This window comes from Nymphaea colorata, chromosome 2 (genome assembly GCF_008831285.2).
Source record: "Nymphaea colorata isolate Beijing-Zhang1983 chromosome 2, ASM883128v2, whole genome shotgun sequence".
Classification (NCBI taxonomy): Eukaryota; Viridiplantae; Streptophyta; class Magnoliopsida; order Nymphaeales; family Nymphaeaceae; genus Nymphaea; species Nymphaea colorata.
The window spans coordinates 12,677,386-12,700,570 of NC_045139.1; the positions used below are offsets into that span (position 1 = coordinate 12,677,386).

The 23,185-nt window shown below is 36.8% G+C and overlaps 1 protein-coding gene across 3 annotated transcripts; it reads left to right on the plus strand.

The window, feature by feature from the left end:
- Positions 1-377: 377 nt before the first annotated feature.
- Positions 378-5,067, plus strand: LOC116247931 (squamosa promoter-binding-like protein 16). 3 transcript variants are annotated; one of them, XM_031620392.2, is made up of 5 exons: positions 378-902; positions 970-1,129; positions 1,277-1,729; positions 3,894-4,021; positions 4,280-5,067. In XM_031620392.2, the coding sequence occupies exons 3-5, from the start codon at positions 1,287-1,289 to the stop codon at positions 4,951-4,953; spliced, it is 1,245 nt and encodes a 414-aa protein (XP_031476252.1). In that variant the 5' UTR covers positions 378-902; positions 970-1,129; positions 1,277-1,286; the 3' UTR covers positions 4,954-5,067. The 3 variants fall into 3 exon arrangements, with proteins under 3 accessions (XP_031476252.1, XP_049932062.1, XP_049932063.1); XM_050076105.1 differs by having other exon boundaries at positions 378-1,129; XM_050076106.1 differs by having other exon boundaries at positions 378-1,129; positions 1,369-1,729.
- The last annotated feature ends 18,118 nt before the right edge of the window (positions 5,068-23,185 follow it).

Sequence of the window (23,185 nt, forward strand, 5' to 3'; positions counted from 1 at the left end):
CAAACGCAAAAAGTCATCAAACGTGAAACACATCATCTTGTACTTTACTTTTCTCCAATTCCCATATATGTGAATGTATGCTTTAGAGGGGGAAAACCAATAATGCTCATAAAATAACAAGAATAGCCAATCAAAATTCAAAACCCTAAAAGAAAGAGAGAGAGAGAGAGAGAGAGAGACAGAGAGATGTCTACCAATAACGACCCAGCTTCAACTCTCTGAACTGTTAAAGAAAGACGCTTTGGCGGTGTGCACTGTGAGGGGGAAAACAACGATGTGAATAAAATAATGACAGTTTGTCACTAACAGTTAAAAATTCCTAAGCAATGCAGAGAGATGGAGAGGGAGAGAGATGGGGGAAGTACCGATGGACCGAGCTCCAACTCTGAGGAGAACGACTGCCGGTCTTCGAACCCTAGTATGAGGAAGCCCTACAGATTTCTTAAGCACTAGCTTTTGTTTTTCTTTTTTTTTTTTCCCTCAAACCAGCAAGATGGTGGTGGTGAATCTTTTACCACTTTAGCTTCCCCTACTTTTCAACATTATCTACCACCTTTCCTATTCACCCCTCCCAATAATTTCCCCCGCCACTGTTTCACTGCTGAGGAAGTAATCATAGAAAGCAACTCTTTTTACCTTCTCTCTCTCTCTCCCTCTCTATCTCACCCTCGCGTGTGCGCGCACACACAGTTTCCCCCTGCTTTCCGTCACCTGGTTTCTCTCTCTCTCTCTCTCTCTCTCTAAAGACTGGAAAAACATGTAAAAGGGGAAAAGGAAAAGAAGAGAAAACACCAACAAAACCCGCTCATGATTTCTTGGGGTTGTTTCAGCTATTTCTTGTCAGGGAAATGAATGGTTGTAAACCGGGACTCAGTCTGATGCTGCTGTTTGCTACAGTTACTGTATGTTAAAAAACCACCCTTTTCTCTTCATTATTACATCTCCTTTTTATATATGAGTCTTCTTCAGGAATGGTTGCGCTTGCTGTATGAGTTTGTGTGAAGAGGCAAGAGAAAGCAATAGGACCATCCTATTGATCGTGTTCTGAGTCGCAAGGACGTGCCCATTTCTGGAACTGGGATTTTGAAAGGAAAAGGGTCCCCATTGTTTCTATCCTTTGGTTCTGGAGGTGGGTTGTTCTTTCCTTTTACTGTCAAACATGCTAGTGGGTGTTTGGGAAAAAAGTTGGCTTCTTTTTTTAGTTATCATTTTGTGATTTCATGGGTGTCCCGTTCATGTTCTCCTTTTGATTCTGGGTTTTGTTGGGAGAAAGCAGAAAAGGAGGTATGGAGAAGGAAGGGGTTGTCATGAATTGGGAGGTGAAGCATCATCCTTCCTGGGATATTGAAAACCTGGTATTTCTCTCAGGCAGGGGCGAGAGTCACCTGGATAGTGAGTCCATGAGGGGTCAGGTCTCTGTTGCGGATATGAAGCCGCAGATCAAAGGGAATTGCTTGGTTGACTTGAAGCTTGGGAGATTTGGTGATGGGTTCAGTGATCTAAAGGCCCGTACAGCAGCTGCTTCAGCGGCTGTCTCCCCTGGCTCTTCAAGGAGGAGCAGGTCATCCAGCGGCAACCAGGTGGCCACTTGCATGGTTGATGATTGCAGTGCTGATCTCAGTGGTTGCAAGGACTACCATAAGAGGCACAGGGTCTGTGAGGCTCATGCTAAAGCTGTTAAAGTCACAGTTGAGGGCGTCGAGAAGAGATTTTGTCAGCAGTGTAGCAAGTTCGGTCGCTTTCTTTCCCTTCCCAGTACTTTCAGCCGGCGTTTTTTGTTCCATTGATGCATCAAAATTTGATTTATTGTCTTCTGTTTTATTATTTTATTTTCTTGAGTTAGTTTGACTTTGAGGCCGTTGCCTTTCATGAAGGCAAGATTTTAGGCTTGCTGGTTTCCTTGGTGTTTCTGCCATTCGTGTTATAATTCCGAGTTCTCTGAGGTTCTGGGGATGGGGATCAGGGACGTGGCCGTATCTGCGGGTTATGGTCTTTCTCTCCCTGGTTTTCGTGAAGACTCCTTCGATTGATGTTTCTCTTAACGTACCATTCTTCCTTGCTTTGTTCTGTAATATTTCATCTCTATCGAAAGGTTGGTGCTTCTTTTGTTCTATTTATGCTCGTTGGAAGTACTGATTCATGCTTGTAAGTTCCTTTTTTCCTCCTTATAGTTGTCATCATCAAAGAAGCGCTACCATCATTATTACGTTCATCGCGGATAACTTTTTTCTGCTGTTGACAGATTCCTTTGGTGTTTAAAAGTTCCAGTCTCTTACATGAAGTTGGTTTATTATGTAGTGCCTTGGTAATTGAGATACTTTTGGATTGTTTGAACTGACAGACAGGTAAGGTGTTGTGAGCATGCAATTTTTTTAGAATCTATCTCGACAGAAAAGGGAAACGTAGATAACAAGGAAAAATGGGGATGGGTACATAATTGTCCCTCTGGACACTTTCTCTTTGCCTATTGTTTATATTTGAAAGTTTCTTCATCCTATAGGCCGAACACTTCTCAAGGATTCTCAGTCCTTTTCTTTTCTTTTCTTTTCCTAAGAGACACTGGTTTTCTTCTCACAGGTGAACTTTTTCACTAGGATAAAAAATTGATACTCTCTCTCTCTCCCCCTTTCTCTCGTTGTGCATGTGTGTCACAGTACTTGTTCGTTGTTATCATTATAGGTACACATCTTTGAGTTAGAATCTGGAGCTTGGAAGGAGGTTGGTTGCTCTATATTAGTGAAGTCGGTTACTGAGAATATATATGAGGGATGTGAGATGGGGGTGAATTTTCAGTGTCCTTTTTCAGCAAGCTCTCTTCGATCTATCACTCATTTTTGAATAAACTTTAACAAGAACCGCTAGGGCATATGTTCCTATGGAAACTGAAATATACTACTTTTAAGCTCCAAGAATATATTGTATATTGTCATACGTCTCATTTCTGTTACAAGTTTTATAAGCTGGATGGCCCAGCAAATTTGAAAATGCAGGTTATGGATAATGGATCATTCTGTAGCTGCCCATACAGAAAGACACAGAGACGCTTGCTATTTATTTGCCAAATATTCTTCCAATATAAAATGGCTGCACTTGCTCTTCGTCTCTGTTATTTGTTTTCGGATATCCATTTTGCAGTTTGGCTGCTACAAACAGTGGATGAGGAAAATTAGATGCACACCATAGGTTAAATAATATAATTTGATAAGAAGGGAAAATCTTCTTCTGCTCTGGATGTAGAAGTTACCTTTTTAATTTAAAATATGTGTGATGCTTACCCCATTTTGATCATTATTTAATATTTTTTCTCTACCCCCAAGAGCCAAATTCTTGTTGTTACGGTTCTTTAAATCTATTATGTTGCTGCCAGCAAATATCTTGTTATGGTTGTTACGGTTCTTTAAATCTAATGCCAGCAAAGGACATAACTGTTTGCAGTTTTACTTCAACACTCCTGGTCTTTATTTCCTGCTTTGGTTTTGCTAGGAGCTAATCTAGCAAGACTGTGGCATTAGATTCATGCACTTCTTAGGGTTGTTGATCTTATTTATGTCAAAAGATCTTGCCTAATACAGTTGTTGTGCTTATTTTCTCTGGAAATGGTGCCTTGTTTCTGTGATAAATCCCTTTTTGGCATTCATGCATTCTGGGTCTTGATTTGGCAAATATATGCCTTCTTTGGTTCATAATTTCAGTAATCAGAAGTTTAGTTTCTTCTCTTATTCCATTATTGAATGCCTAACTTCAGCATGGATCAAGAAACTGCTAGTTTATTTTAATTTTTAATTTTCCACGTCAATGAATAGTCCATCATGAAAATATGGGTTATTTTGGACCCATTTAAGAGTGTCTAGTCTCCTCTTTTTAATTTTTTTCTCTTTCCTTTTCTTTGGCAGATTTCATGTGCTGTCAGAGTTTGATGAGGTAAAGCGAAGTTGTAGGAAGCGTCTAGATGGACATAATAAGCGGCGTAGGAAGTCTCAGCCAGATACAGCATTAGGGAACTCTGTCTCAAGCATAAAAGGTTTGTACCGATTTAAATATATGCCAAATTTGGATTTTGGTAGCTTAGTGGAAAATATACCTGGAAGATGTTCACTGATAGCATTAAAGGACTAACAACCAGTTGGTTGAGAAGCTCATCCTCGTAATCCTGATTTTGGTCTCTTTGAATTAAGTTCTTCAGTGTTGTAGCTGGTCTTTCTTACTCTGAACACTGGTGAGAAGGTTAAATTAAATTATTTTCTTATCTTTTGCAACCTTGTTCCTCCACTCTAAACAGGTACAGGGTTCCAGTCATATATGAATCAGCAGGGCTTCCCAAATGTCATTCACGAGAATAGTTGGACTGCTGGATTTGTAAAATCAGAGGATGAAAATGTCTACAACCGACAGTCACAGATGCTGCCTATGGGTAGGCAGCAACCATTTCTTGGGGCATCATCTAGCTACTTCAAGGGAAGTAAACAGTACCCCTTTGTACAAAGTGGTGATCTCAAATTTGGAACCAAACCAATCGAAACCTCTGTTTGCCAACCACTTGTTACCGCGACAACGACACCTGGAAGCAGCAGCAGTATCTTTTCGGATAGTTTAATCAGAGTGATAGACTCAGATTGTGCTCTCTCTCTTCTGTCATCATCGACACAGTCGTCTGCATTAGGCCTGAACAACATTGACATTCCCATGGCTCTTCCTCTTGTCCAGGGTCTGCAATTTAATGGTGTTGACCGGTTTCCCTCGGACAAAGTTTTAGCAGTTACCTGCTGCTCTTCAGATGGAGTTTCATCTAGTGGTTTCTCTTGTACTGGAATAGGAGATGATCATGTAGGACCGGTTTTAGTTTCCAATGTTGGTCATACTGAATTCCATTCCCAGGGAACATTGCAACATGCTAATGATGTAGGAAATTCTGGAAATGGGATTCCTCAATCCCTCCATTTCTCTTGGCAATAGGCTGGAGTTCAAGTTTAATAAACAGCCATTTTGCTTCCCATTGGACTTCTTTCTTCTTCCTGGGTTGTATTACATTTCTGATTCTGTTATCAAATTCTTTATTTTCTTGATGCATTCTCACACTTGTGCTTCCAAGAAAGAATGTACTGCCTTATTAGTACTATTGATGTTGATGTTATTGTTATTTTTATTCCAAAGAGCTTATATATATCATTCGGACTGTCTTCATTCTCCTATGGTTTGCATGCTTTCATTTGTCATTTTTGTTGAAGTGCAGATGACATAGTTAGTTGGATTTTCTCTGTACATGTTACCATTAGCATCATAGGCTGCACCATGAAACAGTTAACCATGGTGATCTCCAGGTTGTTGTTTGTTGGGTGAGCCTGCAGTCCTGGCCTTGCCTTCTTGGAGTTTGCAACTGTCTTATTTTACTGCTTGAGATGGTATTTTATGCATGTTCGGATTTCATTCCAGTCTATGCAGATAGTTTGTGGGCTAAATGTATTATGACAATCTTATGATTGCTGTTACGTCTTATACAGTACAAAAATGTAAGATGGTGGGAACTGCTTATAGATGCATCCAATGTGTTAATTCCTAGTTGCATCTTTTGGTGGTTGCTAACAGCTTCTATGATACTGTCTATATGTTGTGGGCTGAGACATGGAAATATCAGCAGCTAGACATGCAGTGCTTTTGAAAAATTTCACAGAAATGTGATTGCTTTATAACGCTACTTTGATATGTTTCCCAACTCTGAAAGTAGCCATATGACTGGTTCAGTCCTGTTCCTGATAGGTTTATATACCAATGAAATAAGGAATTCAAACTGAAGCTTGAAGCTTCTCCTATCGTGTGAGCCCTCAATTGTAGGTGCTTTGGATTACTGATCATTCTTCTTTTTCTGATGCATAATAGTTTTGTTCTTACGAATGATGAGGATGCGAGCTTATTGGATACTTGCTTTATTTCCAATCAACATGGGAGCTTAGAATGTTGTTAGCGCTGTGGTCCAACCAGCAGTGCTGGTGTTGGCAACTGCACTTGCTTCTCTTTGAGTTGATACTCTGAAGTTGGATAAAGGAGGATGATTGGTTGCAGCATTTCAAGCAGAAAAGGGACACCAAATACAAACATAGCGAGTTTGACTTTCCCCCTCCAAGTAAGACATGCTTCATTCTTCAATCCTTTCTATGGAAAATAGATCCATAATTCACTTTCCCTCGTGACTTCCATAGTGGGCAGTCTGGAGCATGACAGATTCTTGTTATATATGGTTCACAGGGATAGCGAGTTGAACAGTGAACGATCGGTATACAGTGGGCCTGTGCGATGAGCAATTATTTTCATTCATTCTCAGGGCAATTTTTTTTAATCGAATGAACTTTTGTCCACGTTGCTTTGTCCGAGATGTTGATGAATTCATGACGGATTGAGTACATATGTGAACTAAAACCTTGCCTTTTGTTAGTGGATGACTTATTAGTGTTACAGGACATCAAATTTTAACGTATTTGATTTGATTCACATATCACTGACTTTTATGTCTATTCGATCCAGAAAACATGAGAGAGAGAGAGGGAGGGAGTGAGGGAGGGTTATGGGACCATAAGATCTGAGAGAGAGAGAGGGAAGGAGGGTTATGGGACCATAAGACCATTCAGTTTTCATACCTCCTGTATATCTGCGGTGCCATTGATTTATTGAGCCTTGATGGGATTTTAATGATAGCAAGAACCCATTAGGATAGAGATAGTACCACACTAAAAAATTCATTATGCCTAATGATGCTCATAACGTACTGCACTTTTGCATACTATTTTAGATACACCATATTAACAAGACAATCCGGTTTCATATGTACATGTAAGAGCATGCTAATACAAAAATATTTACTTGCACGTTCCCTTCTTGTTGTTTCCTGAAATATGAAGCAAGTCTCTGAGTCAAGAAGTAATAGAGATTGAAATTTCAAATGAGCAAGCTTATCGTGTGATTAAGTCACAAAACCCGTTGCCTGTTCGAGTTCATTAGATGGTGACCTTAGATGGGCCCGGCCAATGTTGTCAACAAGGATAATTATTGGTTGGTTCTGGGTGTTTCTCCCAGCTGCCAAATTATTAGTTGATCCAAGCATTTTGTTGCACTAGTGATGAAAGAGGAAAAAGGGGTTGAACAACTGCCACTGTCTTTGAAAAGACTCGCGATGGTGGGATATTATTGGCTGCTTTATTTTTTTGGCGTCGCTCGTACTTAATAGTATATTTAGTTAGCAGTTGGGTACGTAAGAGGAGTATTTCATTATACTGCTCAACAAGAGGGCAGAGTATTTCGCTCAACAAGAGGGCGGAAACCCACACCTTTCTCTCTTTTAATGTTTGAGATAGGTGCTCTCACAATGTTTCAAATTGCATGTTGATGCCTATTTTTTTTTTGTAAAATATAAAGTTGATGCCTCAAAAACTTTGAATAGAAATTGATTGCGTATCAACCATCATCCTGTTCATTCCACCAACCTCAATTTTAAATATTAACAAATTAACATATCAAAACTTAGCCTTGAAAGAGGAGAAAAATCACGACGTTGAGATAAAACATAAGAAAATGGTTAAAACAGTGTAAGACAATGGCAGTTGATTGGTGATGGTACATCTAAAAAGCTTCCTTTGGATCTCAAACTTTTGGAACAGAAGTTAATGCCTGACGTAGAAGTGATGGAAATTTTAGTGACAAACGAATAGCTCTTCCTTGCACGGACAAGTAATCCTGCCAATTGAGGGTCCTCCCAAATACCTCCAAAATACGCCACGTACTACTAGACAGCCCAGATTGTCTCGATCATTATTGCCCCGTGCTTTCGGTCCAAGAGATATTTTGTCCATTTCAATTCTCTTTTCAAGTCTTAATAATGTCATGACAATAATTTCATGATATTTTGTCCATCTTTTTTTTTTCTTTTCATATGCCTTCAAACCATGATAAGGCATACACAAGGCGTGCGCGCCCGCGTGTCCGCATGATCTCAAAGCACATAGATCAGAGCGAGATTCAAAGCTTCTAAAATGGGACCGTTATCCGGTTTTATTCAATTTAACCTTATAAATATGATTTTCATATATTAAGTTAGTTACTTGTGAGTTTTAAATTTGTTGTTGTAATCATAAAAAATTAACCGCTCCTATAATACTAAAATTTGATAGTAAAAAAAAAAATCGATAGATTTACATAAAACTAACTCTAATTAAATACATGTTTGTACTACATTTCTAACCACGAACTTTCCACACTAATCATTCGTTTGAAATAATTGGTTTTACTTTTGTCTCTGACCTAAATGATAAACGTACACCATTGCACTGGGCTGCATATGTGAGATGCAGAAGGCATCCGGATGGCAGAAAATGTCTGTCATATATATCTATATATATATATATATATATTGAATGGCATCTTAAAGTCATCCAGCCATCTAATCTGGACCGTCTGATTCAATGTAATGAACGGTTAAAAACAAAGAAAAAAAGTGAATGACATTTTTGACACCAAATATTGATTTACACTTTTTCATTTATTTTTCTCTTCACCATCCACTTGCTTCAGATGGACGGCATCATTAAGATGGCTGTATGACTCTAGATAACCAGAGCCATCGTTCACTCACTATATATATATATATATATATATATATATATATATATATATATATATATATATATATATATATATATATCATAGACCCTAATTAGACGACCTAAAATATATAATTTTATGTATTTTTTCACAATCTATCCTTATAGATATGGTTTTAAGAGTTTGATATTCAGGTATTAATTTGTATTTTAGTCGTAAAAGTTTGAAATAGCTTCTATAACACTAAAATGTTGAATTTCTGATAGGAAAAACAGTGTTTTCATCAAAATAACTTGAATTAAAGCTTGTTTTGTGTTTAATTAATAATCATTATCATGTTAGCAAGTGGTCTGGTTTATTTTTGTCGAGGTCGGGTTTAAATATAATGTATAAATGAGATTTTGCAGGAGTTTTAACATTAATTGTTTACCTTCCTCAGTTCATAAAAGCCAATTGTTTAGTTGGAAATCAAAATTTCATGATTTTCTTTTTCGAAGCGATCCAGCTGGAAGTAGGGCCTCTTTCCATTTTATTCGTCGAAAAAAAAATTATAGCAAATAATAGGAAAAAGGAAAAGAATGCAAGAAGTAGAACTAGGTAAGCAACCATCCACACAGTACTTACAAAGAGTTGAAACAATATTAAGTTGTAGACATAATAGCTGTATTAGGATCTTGCAAGGTATGGAAGTAATTAGCAAACGGAGTCACAATTTTTACCAGAGAAGGCAAGACGGTGGATAAAGATAACAAACAAAAGTCGATCAAAAGAACAACGCAAAATCTGAATAGAAAGGAAATGTATGAGTTATAGACAGAGTTAGGTAAGATAAATCTTTTGATGATTCCATTATATATGTTTGAATTTGCGAATTTTTTAGGGGGCCATGAAAGAAGTAACCGATTAGTCCTTCTATTAACACTAGTAATTGTACAGTGATTTTATATTAGACCTTCTATTAACAGTTAACACTACTCATTGTAAAGTGGTTTTATAAACAACAATGACAGGTTATACATAAAGGACGTCAATGCTCCAAACCTAACGATAATAACTTCTCCTTCTCTCCATGGACGCAAGTTCTCTGAACCAAACATGTTAGATCTTGCGTTTTTGCTTTTCATTTATGGTATCATTATCAAAGCTTCTCTCCATGGACGCAAGTTCTCTAAACCAAACATGTTAGATCTTGTGTTTTTGCTTTTCATTTATGGTATCATTATCAAAGCTCGAGTAGAAGATAACTCGGATCCCTACTAATAGCATCAATGGGATCTTCGTCATCCCGCTCGCCATACCCATATGCCAACCCCGGTTTAAACATAATGTACAAATCAGATTTTTTTAACATTAATTGTTTTACTTCCTTAGTTTGTAAATGCCAATTTAGTTGGAAACTTCATGACTTTCTTTTTTAAAACCACCTGACATTAAAAAAAATAAAAACCTCCTCGTGATCACCTTAATTTATCATGCCATAACTACGTGGCTTTGAAGCAAAAAAACTGTACATTTAATAAAACCAAAAGTTTGCATCATCTTCTAATGTTTTCTAAAACTAGATACTCTAAGCGATGGCTTGAATTTTATGAACTTTGAATGGTCAAGTGATTTTGTAAATCCATCTACAAGTTGAACATTTATGAAATAATTTTTTATTATTTTCATTCTATCGGCAATAACTTCACAGATGAAGTGGGGACACAACTCAATGTGTTGAGTTCTCTTGTGGAACACTGGATTTTTTGTTGTGGTAATTGTCGCTTAATTATCACAAAAAAGTTTGATTACTTTATTTGTTTTTCGTGCAAGTCACCCAAAATTCTACATATTCAAATAGCTTGACATGTAGATATGGTAGCTGGTACATACTCCGCTTCAAGCCATAGTTTTTTGTTTTTGCGACATGCTTTTATGCACCCCTTAGCCAAAGGTAAAGACAAATCGATTAATGTTCTTTTCTGTTATCTACGAAACCAGCTCAATAACTATTAGAAAAGCTAATTAGCTTAAAATTAGAATTAGATCAGTACTAAATCCCATAGTTGGTTGTTGCTATGATGTAACAAAGGATTCATTTTCTCTTCCAAAGTGACATATTGATGGACAATACATATGTAGTTTGAGTTCAAACTTGAGATATAATCTCTTGGTGAGTCTATGTGAGTACATTATTTTTCCAACTAAACTTCAATATAATTTCTCATTGGTTTGCATAGTGCATCATTTATTGTTAATTTTTCATTGGTAAACATAGAATCTTACTTTCAAAAGCTGCTGCATATTGTCGAATAATAAGTTTTTTAGTATCAGGATTATAAAATTGATATCCCTTTATAACATCAGAATATCTAACAAATATACATTTTTCACTTTTCTTGTCTAATTTAGCACTCACTTGAATTAATTAAAATATAAGAAATACATTTAGAAATTCTCAAATTACTTACACCAAGTTTGCATTTCCACTAAGTCTCATACGGTGTCCGATTGAGCACTGTCTTAATTGATGAGATTTGAGTAGATGAGTTGCAGTAGCTACTGCTTCTGCCTAAAACGATTTGAAAGTTGACCTTCACTGAGCATGTTTGTAGACATTTCTACCACAATATCATTCTTTGTTCACCTACACCATGTTGCTGGAGTGTCTCCCTTACTATCAACGGTCTATGGATTTCATTCTTTTTGTAACAAATATAAAAAATTATTAGATAAAAATTCTCTCTCTACTGTGTCCAAGCTTTTGACCTTTCTTCAAAAAGCTTTGAAGGTTTGAAAATTTTCAAGAACTTCTGGGCATGAAATATACCCAATTTGTACAAGCAAAATTATTAATAAATAATAAAAATAACTAATGTTGTTTAAGGAATCAGTTTTCATTGGCCCAAAGATGTCTGCATGGACATTATATGAAGTTCTTGCTTTCCATATAAATAACATTCACAAATCCCATCATTGCATGTGATATGGGTAAAACCAAAACTATGTTTTTATTGTTTAATAATATGTGAATGACCATATCTTATGCACAACTAGAAAATACATTTTTTAACGAAGGCTAAAACCGTTACTAAAAATGTTAAAAACAGTGCTTATTGTTGTTGTTGCTAAAAGTTTTAGCCATGGTTTTTACTTTTAGTTATGGCTTTGTAATACGTATTTGTATATATAATTGTGTGTGTATATATATATATATATATATATATATATATATATATATATATATATATATTCACCTTTCATTTCATTTTTTTTTTGAAAATTCATTTGTGCCTGTGCTCTACCTAAATACCATATTGTTCATGCATTCACCAGGCGCAAAATAACTGAAACAGAGCACATAGACACAAAGGGTGACTTATGAAATCAAAGGTGTGCAGTTGATAATTCTTCAATGCTTGAAGCATAAGACATTTTAAGAACATTAAAATCAAATGCCAAAAACCAAGCCCGTGGCCAGCATTTTTTCAGTTAGGTTGCGTTTGATTCTAAGGAAGAATTTAACGTGGTAAATTTTTTTGAAAAAAAAAACAGGATGAAATTTAACCCACTTCCAATTTGAGGCCCTGTTTGATTGTAGGGAAGTTTTTTGCAGGGTAAAATTAAGTGTGTTTGATGCATAGGGTAAGTTTTTGCTGGGTAAATTTAATTGCATTTGGTGCACATGGTACAAAATAGGAGAGACTTTTTTCCTGACCGCTAGAAGACTGGCGATTGTGGTGGAGGACTATTTTTATGAAGCATTTGTGTAAAGGATTGTGAAGATTCATGATTCATGTACATTAGAGTGGATTGATATGCAAGTGTATGTGGTACTGGTTCAGAGTCCTCATGTATCAAGCTATTTAATGTGTCTGACTGTTTTCTAGTGGCATGAGAATCACCAAAGACCTCAGCGAACTTGTCAAAGTATCTCCATAGCTTGGGACCTGTGTACTTTTTCCTATTCCGATATTTCTGAAAAATTTCATGTGTTCAAATAAACATGTAGTAAAGACATGTCAGACATATAGCCTAACAGTAACATCTCGATAACATACCTCAATGTAGTCACTCCATACTTGGAGGTCGACTTCAATACATTTGTTAATTGGGTCATACCCAAACCCGCTTGTATTCATAATTTCTTTCATGACCGTTAAGTTAGGTTTTGAGTACTTCAGTTTGTTTTTTATTTTGTCTTTACTGAATTCTGGACTGAATCTTTCCATCATACTTTTTTCAATTGCTGTATATGCTTTAGACTTCAATCCTCCATCAGATTTCATTCCAGGAATGCGTGATTGCTTCACAAGAAGCTAGTCCATTTGTGCTTCAGTCCATGTCAAATTCTCCCTTGATGGACCGCTGTCCTCCATGCTAATGTTTTGGATAATATTTCTTCACTACTAGGTATTTGAGTTCGAACAATCTTGCATAATAGGTAAGATGGAAAGATCAATATTACAACAAACAAAAATCAAGATATACAAGTAGCACTGCACAATTACCAAACAAGAAATAGTGCACACTCAAACAGAAATCTCTAGAACGCTGCAGACACCTCATTCTTGGCAGCAGGGTTATAAACTGCTTAACAATACCATTCCATTTTAGAAAGCAGCATGTGGTCAGTCTAGTGTTTGCAACCTCACTAAATAACAGAAACATAACACCAAAATTACTGATCAAACCCATGCTAAAGCAGCATGTCTCCTCAGTCTAGTGACATTAATCATAAACATTGGATGGCATTATCTAGAAATATAGTGTCCTAAATTGTGTAAAACCCATGCTAAAGAGACATGATCAAACAGAAGAAAAATGAATAATTCCAATTACTGGTCAACAAATAGGTCATTGATTTTCAGCAGTTGAACCCACAATTACTAGCAATAGGTCACTATAAACAAACAAAAGATACAGATTCTACGCACACTTTCATAAGCATAATGCACTTGAACATGAACTTGGTGAAAGAGCTAAAAGCGAAGGCCATAGTTAACATCTTCTAGTGCTGAAAACACTTACCAAAATCGGATGATTTCAATAATGAAACCTTCACGACCTGCAAAACAAGTACAAATCGGAACCTATGTTAGGAAAAGGTAAGAGAAATCAATACCCCCAAATCGGAACTCCAAAATGCTAGATAATTGCTATACTACTTCCTTTCCTCCTTTGCAACAGCCTAGTCACAAAGCTAGCCAGATCCTCATAAGGATCTGGCTTGGACCTGTGTTACGTTTGTTCTTGAAAACCTCGACAATATGGATCTGGCTTGGACCTGTGTTACGTTTGTTCTTGAAAACCTCGACAATATGCTAGACAATCGCTACCTATCTAGATAATCGCTATACTCCAAAATGCTAGAACAAGTCGGAACCTATCTTAGGAAAAGGTAAGAGAAATCAAAACCCTCAAATCGGAAATCCAAAATGCTAGATAATCGCTATACTACTTCCTTGCCTCCTTTGCAACAGCCTAGTCACAAAGCTAGCCAGATCCTCATCTGGATCTGGCTTGGACCTGTGTTACGTTTGTTCTTGATGAATCATGACAATATGTTGAAGACATATTTTGAAACATATAACAACTTAGCATGGACATAATCATTCAGGAACACGAGCTAAAGGGAAGCCCTGTGGCAATCAAGACTGCAATGCCAAAGTAAAGAAAATAAATCAGGACCAATGAAAAAAGCGACTACAGGAAAGCACACACGGCCTATGTTTCATTTCCCATCAAAGCGCACAACCAGAGTAAAATACCTACAAAGATTTGAGATTTTTGCAATGGCCAACCAAACAAAATATCGGTGAATGCGCGAACCTCCAGCAAAGAATGGTTTATACAAGTTCAAGACAAGCTGTAGAGCAAAAATTTAAAAAAAAAGGGAGGAAGTGATGGCGTTATACCAAATATGAGAAAGATCCTGTTGTGGTCTGTGATTATGAGAGCAACCAATGACTCCCAACTTCCCACTGAACCGAGGCACGCACATAAGTCTTTTCGAAGAACCATTATAGGAAGCGAACGCCGGAGAAATCCTTGAAAACCTCGATGCGAGAGCTTTGTCCCAGCTTTTTGGGTCAGATCTATACTTGCACGAAGGAGAAGGGGGCTTCAGGCAGCGACAGAGGAGAAGGGAGCTTCAGACAGCGATAGAGGAGAAGGGAGCTTCAGGCAGCGACAGAGGAGAAGGGAGCTTCAGGCAGCTACGGAGGTAAATTGCGAGGGTTCAGGCAGAAGGGTGGAGACGCGAGAGCTTCAAGCGGTAGGGTGGAGACGCGAGAGCTTCAGGTGGAAGGGTGGAGATGCGAGAGCATCAGGCGGAAGGGTGGAGACGCGAGAGCTTCAATGGAAGGGGAAACAAAGAGAAATTGGGAGGATGAAATTTTGAGCCCTAACGGCTCAAAATTTTGTCCTCGGTAAAAAGTTGGAGGTTTTTTTCTGCGTTAAATTTTCCCGCTTCGTACAAATATTTCGCGTGAATTTTGCACGCGTTTGATGCTCTCATGTCACGGCGGTAGAAATTTCAACTGCTCGTACACTTTCCACCCGCCCCTCCAATTTCCCCCCTGCAATCAAACGCAGCCTTAAGTTGGAAGAAATGCCCAGCTCGAACTCCCATAAAACTAGTGGTAACTATCTCACTGTTTCGCGTTGAAAATCCTTGTTTATTTAACACATATATGATGAGATATATTGCATATATCATTGTAGAACACCTATATTTGCATGTGGAATCCTTTAGATAAAATGGATATGTGCAATCATCTAGTAAATGGGATACTCCTGCTCTTGAAAAAAATAAAAAATAAGTGTGCTCTTTCTATCTTTTTTTTTTTTAGTTTTTGAACATATAAATACTCATTCTTTTGTCCGTTTGTATATCGCCTTGGATTTTGTACTCCGCTTGCACACTCAATGAAAGTTAAGCCTGGGCATCGGGCCTGGCCACCTCTGGGCTGGCCCGGCCCGGCCCGGATCTGGGCCGGGAAAAACCTGGCCCTGGCCGGGCCCAATAGGCCGGCCCGGCCCGACTGCCGCCCTCTGTCCCTCTCCCGCTCCCCCTCTCCCTCTCCCTCCTCCTCTCCGCTCCCGCTCTCCCTCTCCGCTCCCGCTCTCCCTCTCCCTGCCCGTCTCCCTCTCTGCTCCCCCTCTCCCTCTCCCTCTCCACTCCTCCTCTCCCCCTCTCCCTCTCCCTCTCTGCTCCCACTCCCCCTCTCCCTCACCCTCCTCCTCCGTCTCCCTCGCCCAAACTTTTTTGCCTGCATCTCATTGCCTCCAAGTTGGACCTACATTCATTACAAACAGACAGTAGCAATGGCAAGGTTTTTGGAGGGAGGAAGCGGACTAAGGATGGCAACTAATCATATCCAAATCCGATGTACTTTTAATCATATTTACTTTTTCAGATGTCCATATACTCATAGTTTGATACAGATTAAAAAAAAAGTCTGCCATATCTGAACCTGACTTCACGATCCAGATTCAATTTTTTAAAATTAACATCTAGATCTGAAACTGACCTTTGATCCAAATCCAAACCACATTATGATACATAAAGAACTGGGTTTTAAATGTATGAACATTTCATATCGAATATTTATTTAAAACTAAATCCAATCCAAGTTCGAATCTGAATCTGATCAGACATTTATTTGTATCAAAATCTGAACCCCGTTGATGTGATTTTTAAATTTGAAGCCAATCTGATTTTTTAATCAAATGTTAAAATCTTCTCCATATCGGATTTTTTTTTTGAAGTAGTTTAGTCAGATATCAGATCCAAATCAAATTTATTGATAGAGAGGAGGAAGGTTCACGGTTGGGAGGGGTGGAAGGAGAAATTTAAGTGTGAGAAAGGAAAGAGGAAACATGGAGAGAGAGGGGGTAGGTCAGAGTAATGTTATCTGTATCATACGATACACACACATAATGTATGATATGCACATGTATCGTATGATACATATCGTATAGGTTTTAAAAACCTATACGATACACTTAGGATACATGATATGCTCGCGTATCATAAGCGTATCGTCTGTATCGTACGATACGACAATACACACCCGTATCGTACCATTATGGGGAAAAAATTTAAAAGGGGCCTGAGGACCCCCTTTTTACGTTATGTTTTAACGACAACGCTCCCCTCTCTCTCTTTTCTTGTTTCTAATTGCTGCAAGAGACGTGGGAGGGAGAGATTTTGCCCATTTTCATAAAAAATCACTAAGGATTCATCGATTTGGGAGAGTCTAGTAGCTGGTGAAGAAGCTTTCTCGTAATGGGAACAGAACGGTGAGAAGAGAAGCTTGGAGAAAGAGGGTGTTTTGGTTTATGACACCAAGAAGGTAAAAAGTAACTCATTTTCATCGTTGAACCGTTCATTTCTCTTATTTCTTATAGTTAATTGCATGTTTTTACTTGTTTTGTGAAGGTATAATGTCAGGCCCTGCATGATAGTGGTGTACAAGGGTGAATCCCAAAGATAGGTTCAAAGTTAAGTGTATTTTTTGTATGAAAATCATATAAGGAGGGGTCTCTCACTTTAAACACCATATAGTTGGTACACATAATGATATGACTCAATGCACTGGCTCCCAAGAGAACCCATTGCCACCGTATGTCAAGCACCAATGTTTGGAGTTTATTAATGCCATGAAAGCAAATAAGATTGAAAAGGAATTGCAAGATGCAAATGAGGATATGAGGACCCATATGAAGAGGAAGGAAGCAAATGTGAAGATGTTGAGCTCGAAGAAGAAGATGTTGGTGTCAGTTTGGGAACAACTAAAGGGAAGGACATCACGCATAAAGGTGGTTCTTCTTCAATTGCAACCAGAAAATGAAGAGGTGCAAGTGCAAGTACAATTTTATGAGGACATGGCAGGAGTGATAGAGGTACTATTGGAACTGGTATTGGTAGAGTACCTACTATGAGGTCGAGTATTGTGCCTGATTCGATCAAGAATTCTTTTTCCAATTATACTGTTGCTTGTTCTCAACCTGAGATTTGTACAACCATATGTTCAAAGAATATTGTTGAAGCAGCAGATGAAACCATAGGAAGGTGATTCTATGACGCATCCATTTCCTTTAATGCAGCAAACTCTTTTCATTTTCAGGCTATAGCAGATGTGATTGCTTCTATAGGCCAAGGGTACAAAATGCCCTCTTGTCATAAATTGCGAGGTAAAATTGTTAATAATATAGTTAAAAATTTAAGGCATATTGTGATGAACTGAAATTGAGCTAGAAAGAGACATGATGCAGTGTAATGGCAGATGGGTGGACAAACATCAAGAATAGAATATTGCTAAACTTTCATGTATATTGCCCTTTAGGTACAATGTTCTTAAAATCTGTTGATTGTTTGATACTCTTAAGACTGCTGATGTTTTGTGCGAGATTTTGATAAAGTTATACAAGAAGTTGGGCCTCAAAATGTCATGCAATTTATCACTAATAATGCAGCAAATTATAATGCTGCATGTGAAATGTTAGCAGCATGGAGCCCATGTGCTGCTCACTGTGTAAATCTAATGCTTCAGGATTTTGGTGAAAAAGATGATATGAAGTGGACAGTTCAAAGATGTCAAAAAATCATGAAATTTATTTATGATCATGTGTATGTCTTGAATTTGATGAGAAAATTCACAATTAGGGCTGAATTGATTCGACCTACACAAACATGGTTGCTAGAAATGTTTTGAATGTGTAGGGTATAGTCAAGCAAAGAAATCCTCTCAGGCAGATGTTTTCAAGTGATGATTGGGCTGCATATTCATATGCCTATAAAAGAAAGGCCATGAAAATTGTGGATACCATATTCAATGCTGACTTTTGGATATCATGTGTGAACTTATTGAAGATTTGTGTACCTCTAGTGAAAGTCCTCAGATAAGTTGGCAGTGAAGATAGACCTTCTATTGAATACTTATATGATGCTATAGACAAAACAAAAGAGGCCATTAGAGATAATATAAAGGGAAAAAAGAAGTTGTACATGCCTATATGAAAAATTATAGATGAAAGGTGGTCAGGACAACTTCATTGCCTACTTCATGCAGCAGCCTACTACCTAAATCCTACTATTAGATTTCTTCCCACTTTTAAAAATGACAAATAGGTCGAGTATGAGATGTTAGATTGTATTGAGATACTAGTAAGTGATTATAGAGAACAAGAAGCTATCCATGTGTCGATCAACAAATATGATACTTGTTCTGGTAGCATGGGGAGAGACACAACAATTCGATGCAGGCCATCTTTGCGTCCAAGTATTAGAAAAAGGGACTTTATACTTTTTGGTTGTTATTTTATTTGTTGATTCTACCTTCTCATATATTTATACTATTTCGTATTTACTTTCCATCTGTTATTAGATTTGTGGTAGAACAAGTTTGGGCTTGATTGCTCAAAATTAAAGAAGTTTGCAATTAGAATCCTCAGCCAAACATATAATGCAACTGGATGTGAAAGAAATTAGAGTGTATTTCAACACATCCACAGTAAAAAGAAGAATGGGCCGGAACATAAAAGGTTGAATGACTTTGTTTACGTTTTTTATAATACGAAGTCAGACAAAGGCAAATTAAATACATTTGTTATGCAAAATACCCAATTCTAATATATATTTTAATTTTTAATAATTTGTTAATTTTTCTCTTGTTACACTTTAGGCAGATAGAAGCAGCATCTACGAGGAAGCTTCACAATCAATATGATCCTCTCAAGATTCTTGGGTTGAAGAAGAACCATCTGCAATCCTTGATAAGGACGATTCTGATTTTTTTGAACATTGAAGGAGCAATGTTGGTGACGTTCCAACAGAGGGGATAGAAGCAATTAATGAAGAAAATGAAGACGATGATGCAGATGACGAAGATTATCGTTGAATCATGAAAGATGATAACTATATGTTTTGAACTTATGAATTGTTATGCAATCTAATTCTCTGCGGCATGCTAAGAGGCTAAGACTGGTGCTTGTTATGTTATTTTGAATATCTGATTTCTTATTTTGGAATGTGTTGTTCGTATACATGAATGTTCCTTTAAATATATTTTTCTTGTTTTTTTTTTTTCTGATTTTTGCTAGTTTTTTTCGGATTTTTTAGATTTTTAAATATTTTTTAAAATAAAAAAAATTAATTTTACGATACGCTACAGTACGTTTATGATACGTTACGATACGGCATATAGGTCGGCTCGACCGATAAGCTTTACGCTATGCTTTTTGCAACATTTGGTTAGAGACAAAAACCAGACCTTTTAAATATAATAATTGAAGTGTTTTCTTTTTGAATAATGGAGGATAATAGGGATTGAAATTTCAAATTAGCAAGTTTATCATGTGATTAAGTCACAAAACCTGTTGCGTATGCAAGTTCATTCGATGGTGACCTTAGTTGGGCCTGGCCAATGTTGTCAACAAGGATGATTATTGGTCGGTTTTGGGTGTTTCTTTCAGCTGTCAAATTATTAGTTGATCCAAGCATTTTGTGAATGGGGTTGAACAACTGCCACGGTCTTTGAAATGACTGGCGATGATGGGATATTATTGGCTGCTTTATTTTTTTGGCGTAGCTCGTACGATTATCAAGATGCCATGTTAGAATATAGCATCTATTTATTCATTTATTTTATTTTGGCAATTGTTAACACCCGATTGCCAATATGATTTCAAATTTATCTTTATTTGGATAGTGTTTAGATGTTAGATCCAATTAATAATATATTCAGCTGGCAGTTGAAGAGGAGTATTTCATCATACCGCTCAACATGAGCGCTGAAAGCCCCACCTTTCTCCCCATCCCCCATGGTACAGCTCTGCTTTTAGTGTCTCCAAATAGGCATTCTCACAATACCTCAAAAACTTGAGATGGAAATTGACTGCCTATCAACCCTCATCCCAACACCAACCTCAATTTTAAATATTAACAAATTAACATATCAAAACTTAGCCTTGAAAGAGGAGAAAAATTGTGACGTTGAGATAAAACATAAGAAAATGGTTAAACAGTATAAGACAATGGCAATTGATTGGTGATGGTACATCTAAAAAGCTTCCTTTGGATCTCAAACTTCGGAACAGAAAGTTAGTGCCTGACTTAGAAGTGACGGAAATTTTAGTGATGAACCAATAGCTCTTCCTTCCACGGACAAGCAATCCTCCCAATTGAGGGTTCTCCCAAATAACTCCAAAATATGCCACATACTACTCGACAGCTCCGTGCTTTCAATTCAAGAGATATTTTGTCCGTTTCATTTTTCATTTCAAGTCTTAATAATGTGATGACAATAATTTCATGCTCCCAAATAGCACATCGCCATTCATGTTCCTCTCTTAACAGCCCTTTCCCTGATCAAACATCTCCCTTGATCAAACCCTGAAACTTTTTAATTGATCTCAATTTCACTCTTTTCACTATTGCAAAAATTAAAATGCTAGCAGAGCCATATATGAGCTTGTATAGTAAGTGCATACCTAGTCTCATAAAATTTATTTCACATATTAGTTGTCTTCAACAATTTCAGATATTGGTCTCTCTCATTTTTATTCTTAGTGCCCGCAAACGCCTTATTATATCTTTTAAATCTGTAAGATTTTTTCAATTAATATTCCCTAAAATGTCTGACTCTACCAAGGACCAATTTTCGTGTGAGCTCATAAGAGGTGAGGCTGTGAAAGCTCGAGTATGAACAAAGTAAAAACTCAAATTAATAACGTCTGACCATGTAAGAGGAGAGACGTGGCTTCTTAACGAAGTGGTAAGGAAAGGACAACTGAGCTCTCTTGGCGAGAAGACTTTTCGGCTCGGATCTTGGGCTTTTGAAATATTGATATTTGGGATTCTCACTTAAGTGACATGACAAGTCCTATGAACTTCCAAATATAATGGACATGATGTGTCATTATAAAGTGTTCCTTTTCATGCTTCGATCGCTTTTTATGGTGATTAAAGTTTTCCATAGATCTAAGTTTAACACTCTGGGTTGCCCAAATTATGCAAATTTTTAAAGGTTTTTTGCCCGACTATGCCTTGGTTTTTCAAGAAAGTCACGGAATCTTCCATTCCAAGTCTTCTTACTTGCAATTTTTTTGTTCATTTTTTCATTTCAATTTTTTGTAGGCATACTGAGCGAGAGTAAAGTACACCTTAAGATCATGGCAGATCCAGATCTAATGGTGAGAAAGAACCGACCCAATTGAAATTCAAGTTTTAACATTTTGTCCCGTGCTTTCAGTCCAAGAGATATTTTGTCCATTTCATTTTTCATTTCAAGTCTTAACAATGTCATGACAACAATTTCATGATATTTTGTCCATCTTAATTTGTCTTTTCATATGCCTTCAAAACATGATGAGGCATACACAAGGTGTGCACATCTGCGTGTCCGCATGATCTCAAAGCACATAGGTCAGAGCGAGATTCAAAGCTTCTAAAATGGGACTGTTATCCGGTTTTTTTCAATATAACCTTATAAATATGATTTTCATATATTAAGTTAGTTACTTGTGAGTTTTAAATTTGTTGTTGTAATCATAAAAAATTAACGGCTCCTATAATACTACAATTTGATAGTAAAAAAAAAAATCGATAGATTTACATAAAACTAACTTGAATTAAATACATGTTTGTACTACATTTCTAACCATGAACTTGCCACACTAATAATTTGTCTGAACTAATTGGTTTTACTTTTGTCTCTGACCTAAATGATGAACTTGCCACACTAATAATTTGTCTGAACTAATTGGTTTTACTTTTGTCTCTGACCTAAATGATAAACGTACACCATTGCATCGGGCTGCATATGTGAGATGCAATGGCATCCGGATGGCAGAAAAAATCTGTAATATATATATGTATATATATATATATCATAGACCCCTAATTAGACTACCTAAAATATATAATTTAATGTATTTTTACACAATCTATCCTTATATATGGTTTTAAGAGTTTGATATTCTAATTAGACTACCTAAAATATATAATTTAATGTATTTTTACACAATCTATCCTTATATATGGTTTTAAGAGTTTGATATTCAGGTATTAATTTGCTATTTTACTTGTAAAAATTTGAAATAGCTTCTATAACACTAAAGTGTTAATTTCTAATAGGAAAAACAATGTTTCCGTCAAAATAACTTGAATTAAAGCTTTTTTGTGTTTAATTAATAATCATTATCATGTTAGCAAGTGGTCTGGTTTATTTTTGTCCAGGTCGGGTTTAAATATAATGTATAAATGAGATTTTGCAGGAGTTTTAACATTAATTGTTTACCTTCCTCAGTTCGTAAAAGCCAATTGTTTAGTTGGAAATCAAAATTTCATGATTTTCTTTTTCGAAACGATTCAGCTGGAAGTAGGGCCTCTTCTCATTTGATTCAAAGATAAAAAAATTATAGCAAAAAATAGGAAAAAGGAAAAGAATGCAAGAAGTAGTACTAGGTAAGGAACCATCCACACAGTACTTACAAAGAGATGAGACAATAATAAGTTGCAAGGTATGGAAATAATTAGCAAACAGAGTAACAATTTTTACCAGAGAAGGCAAGATGGTGGATAAAGATAAAAAAAAAAGTCGATCAAAAGAAC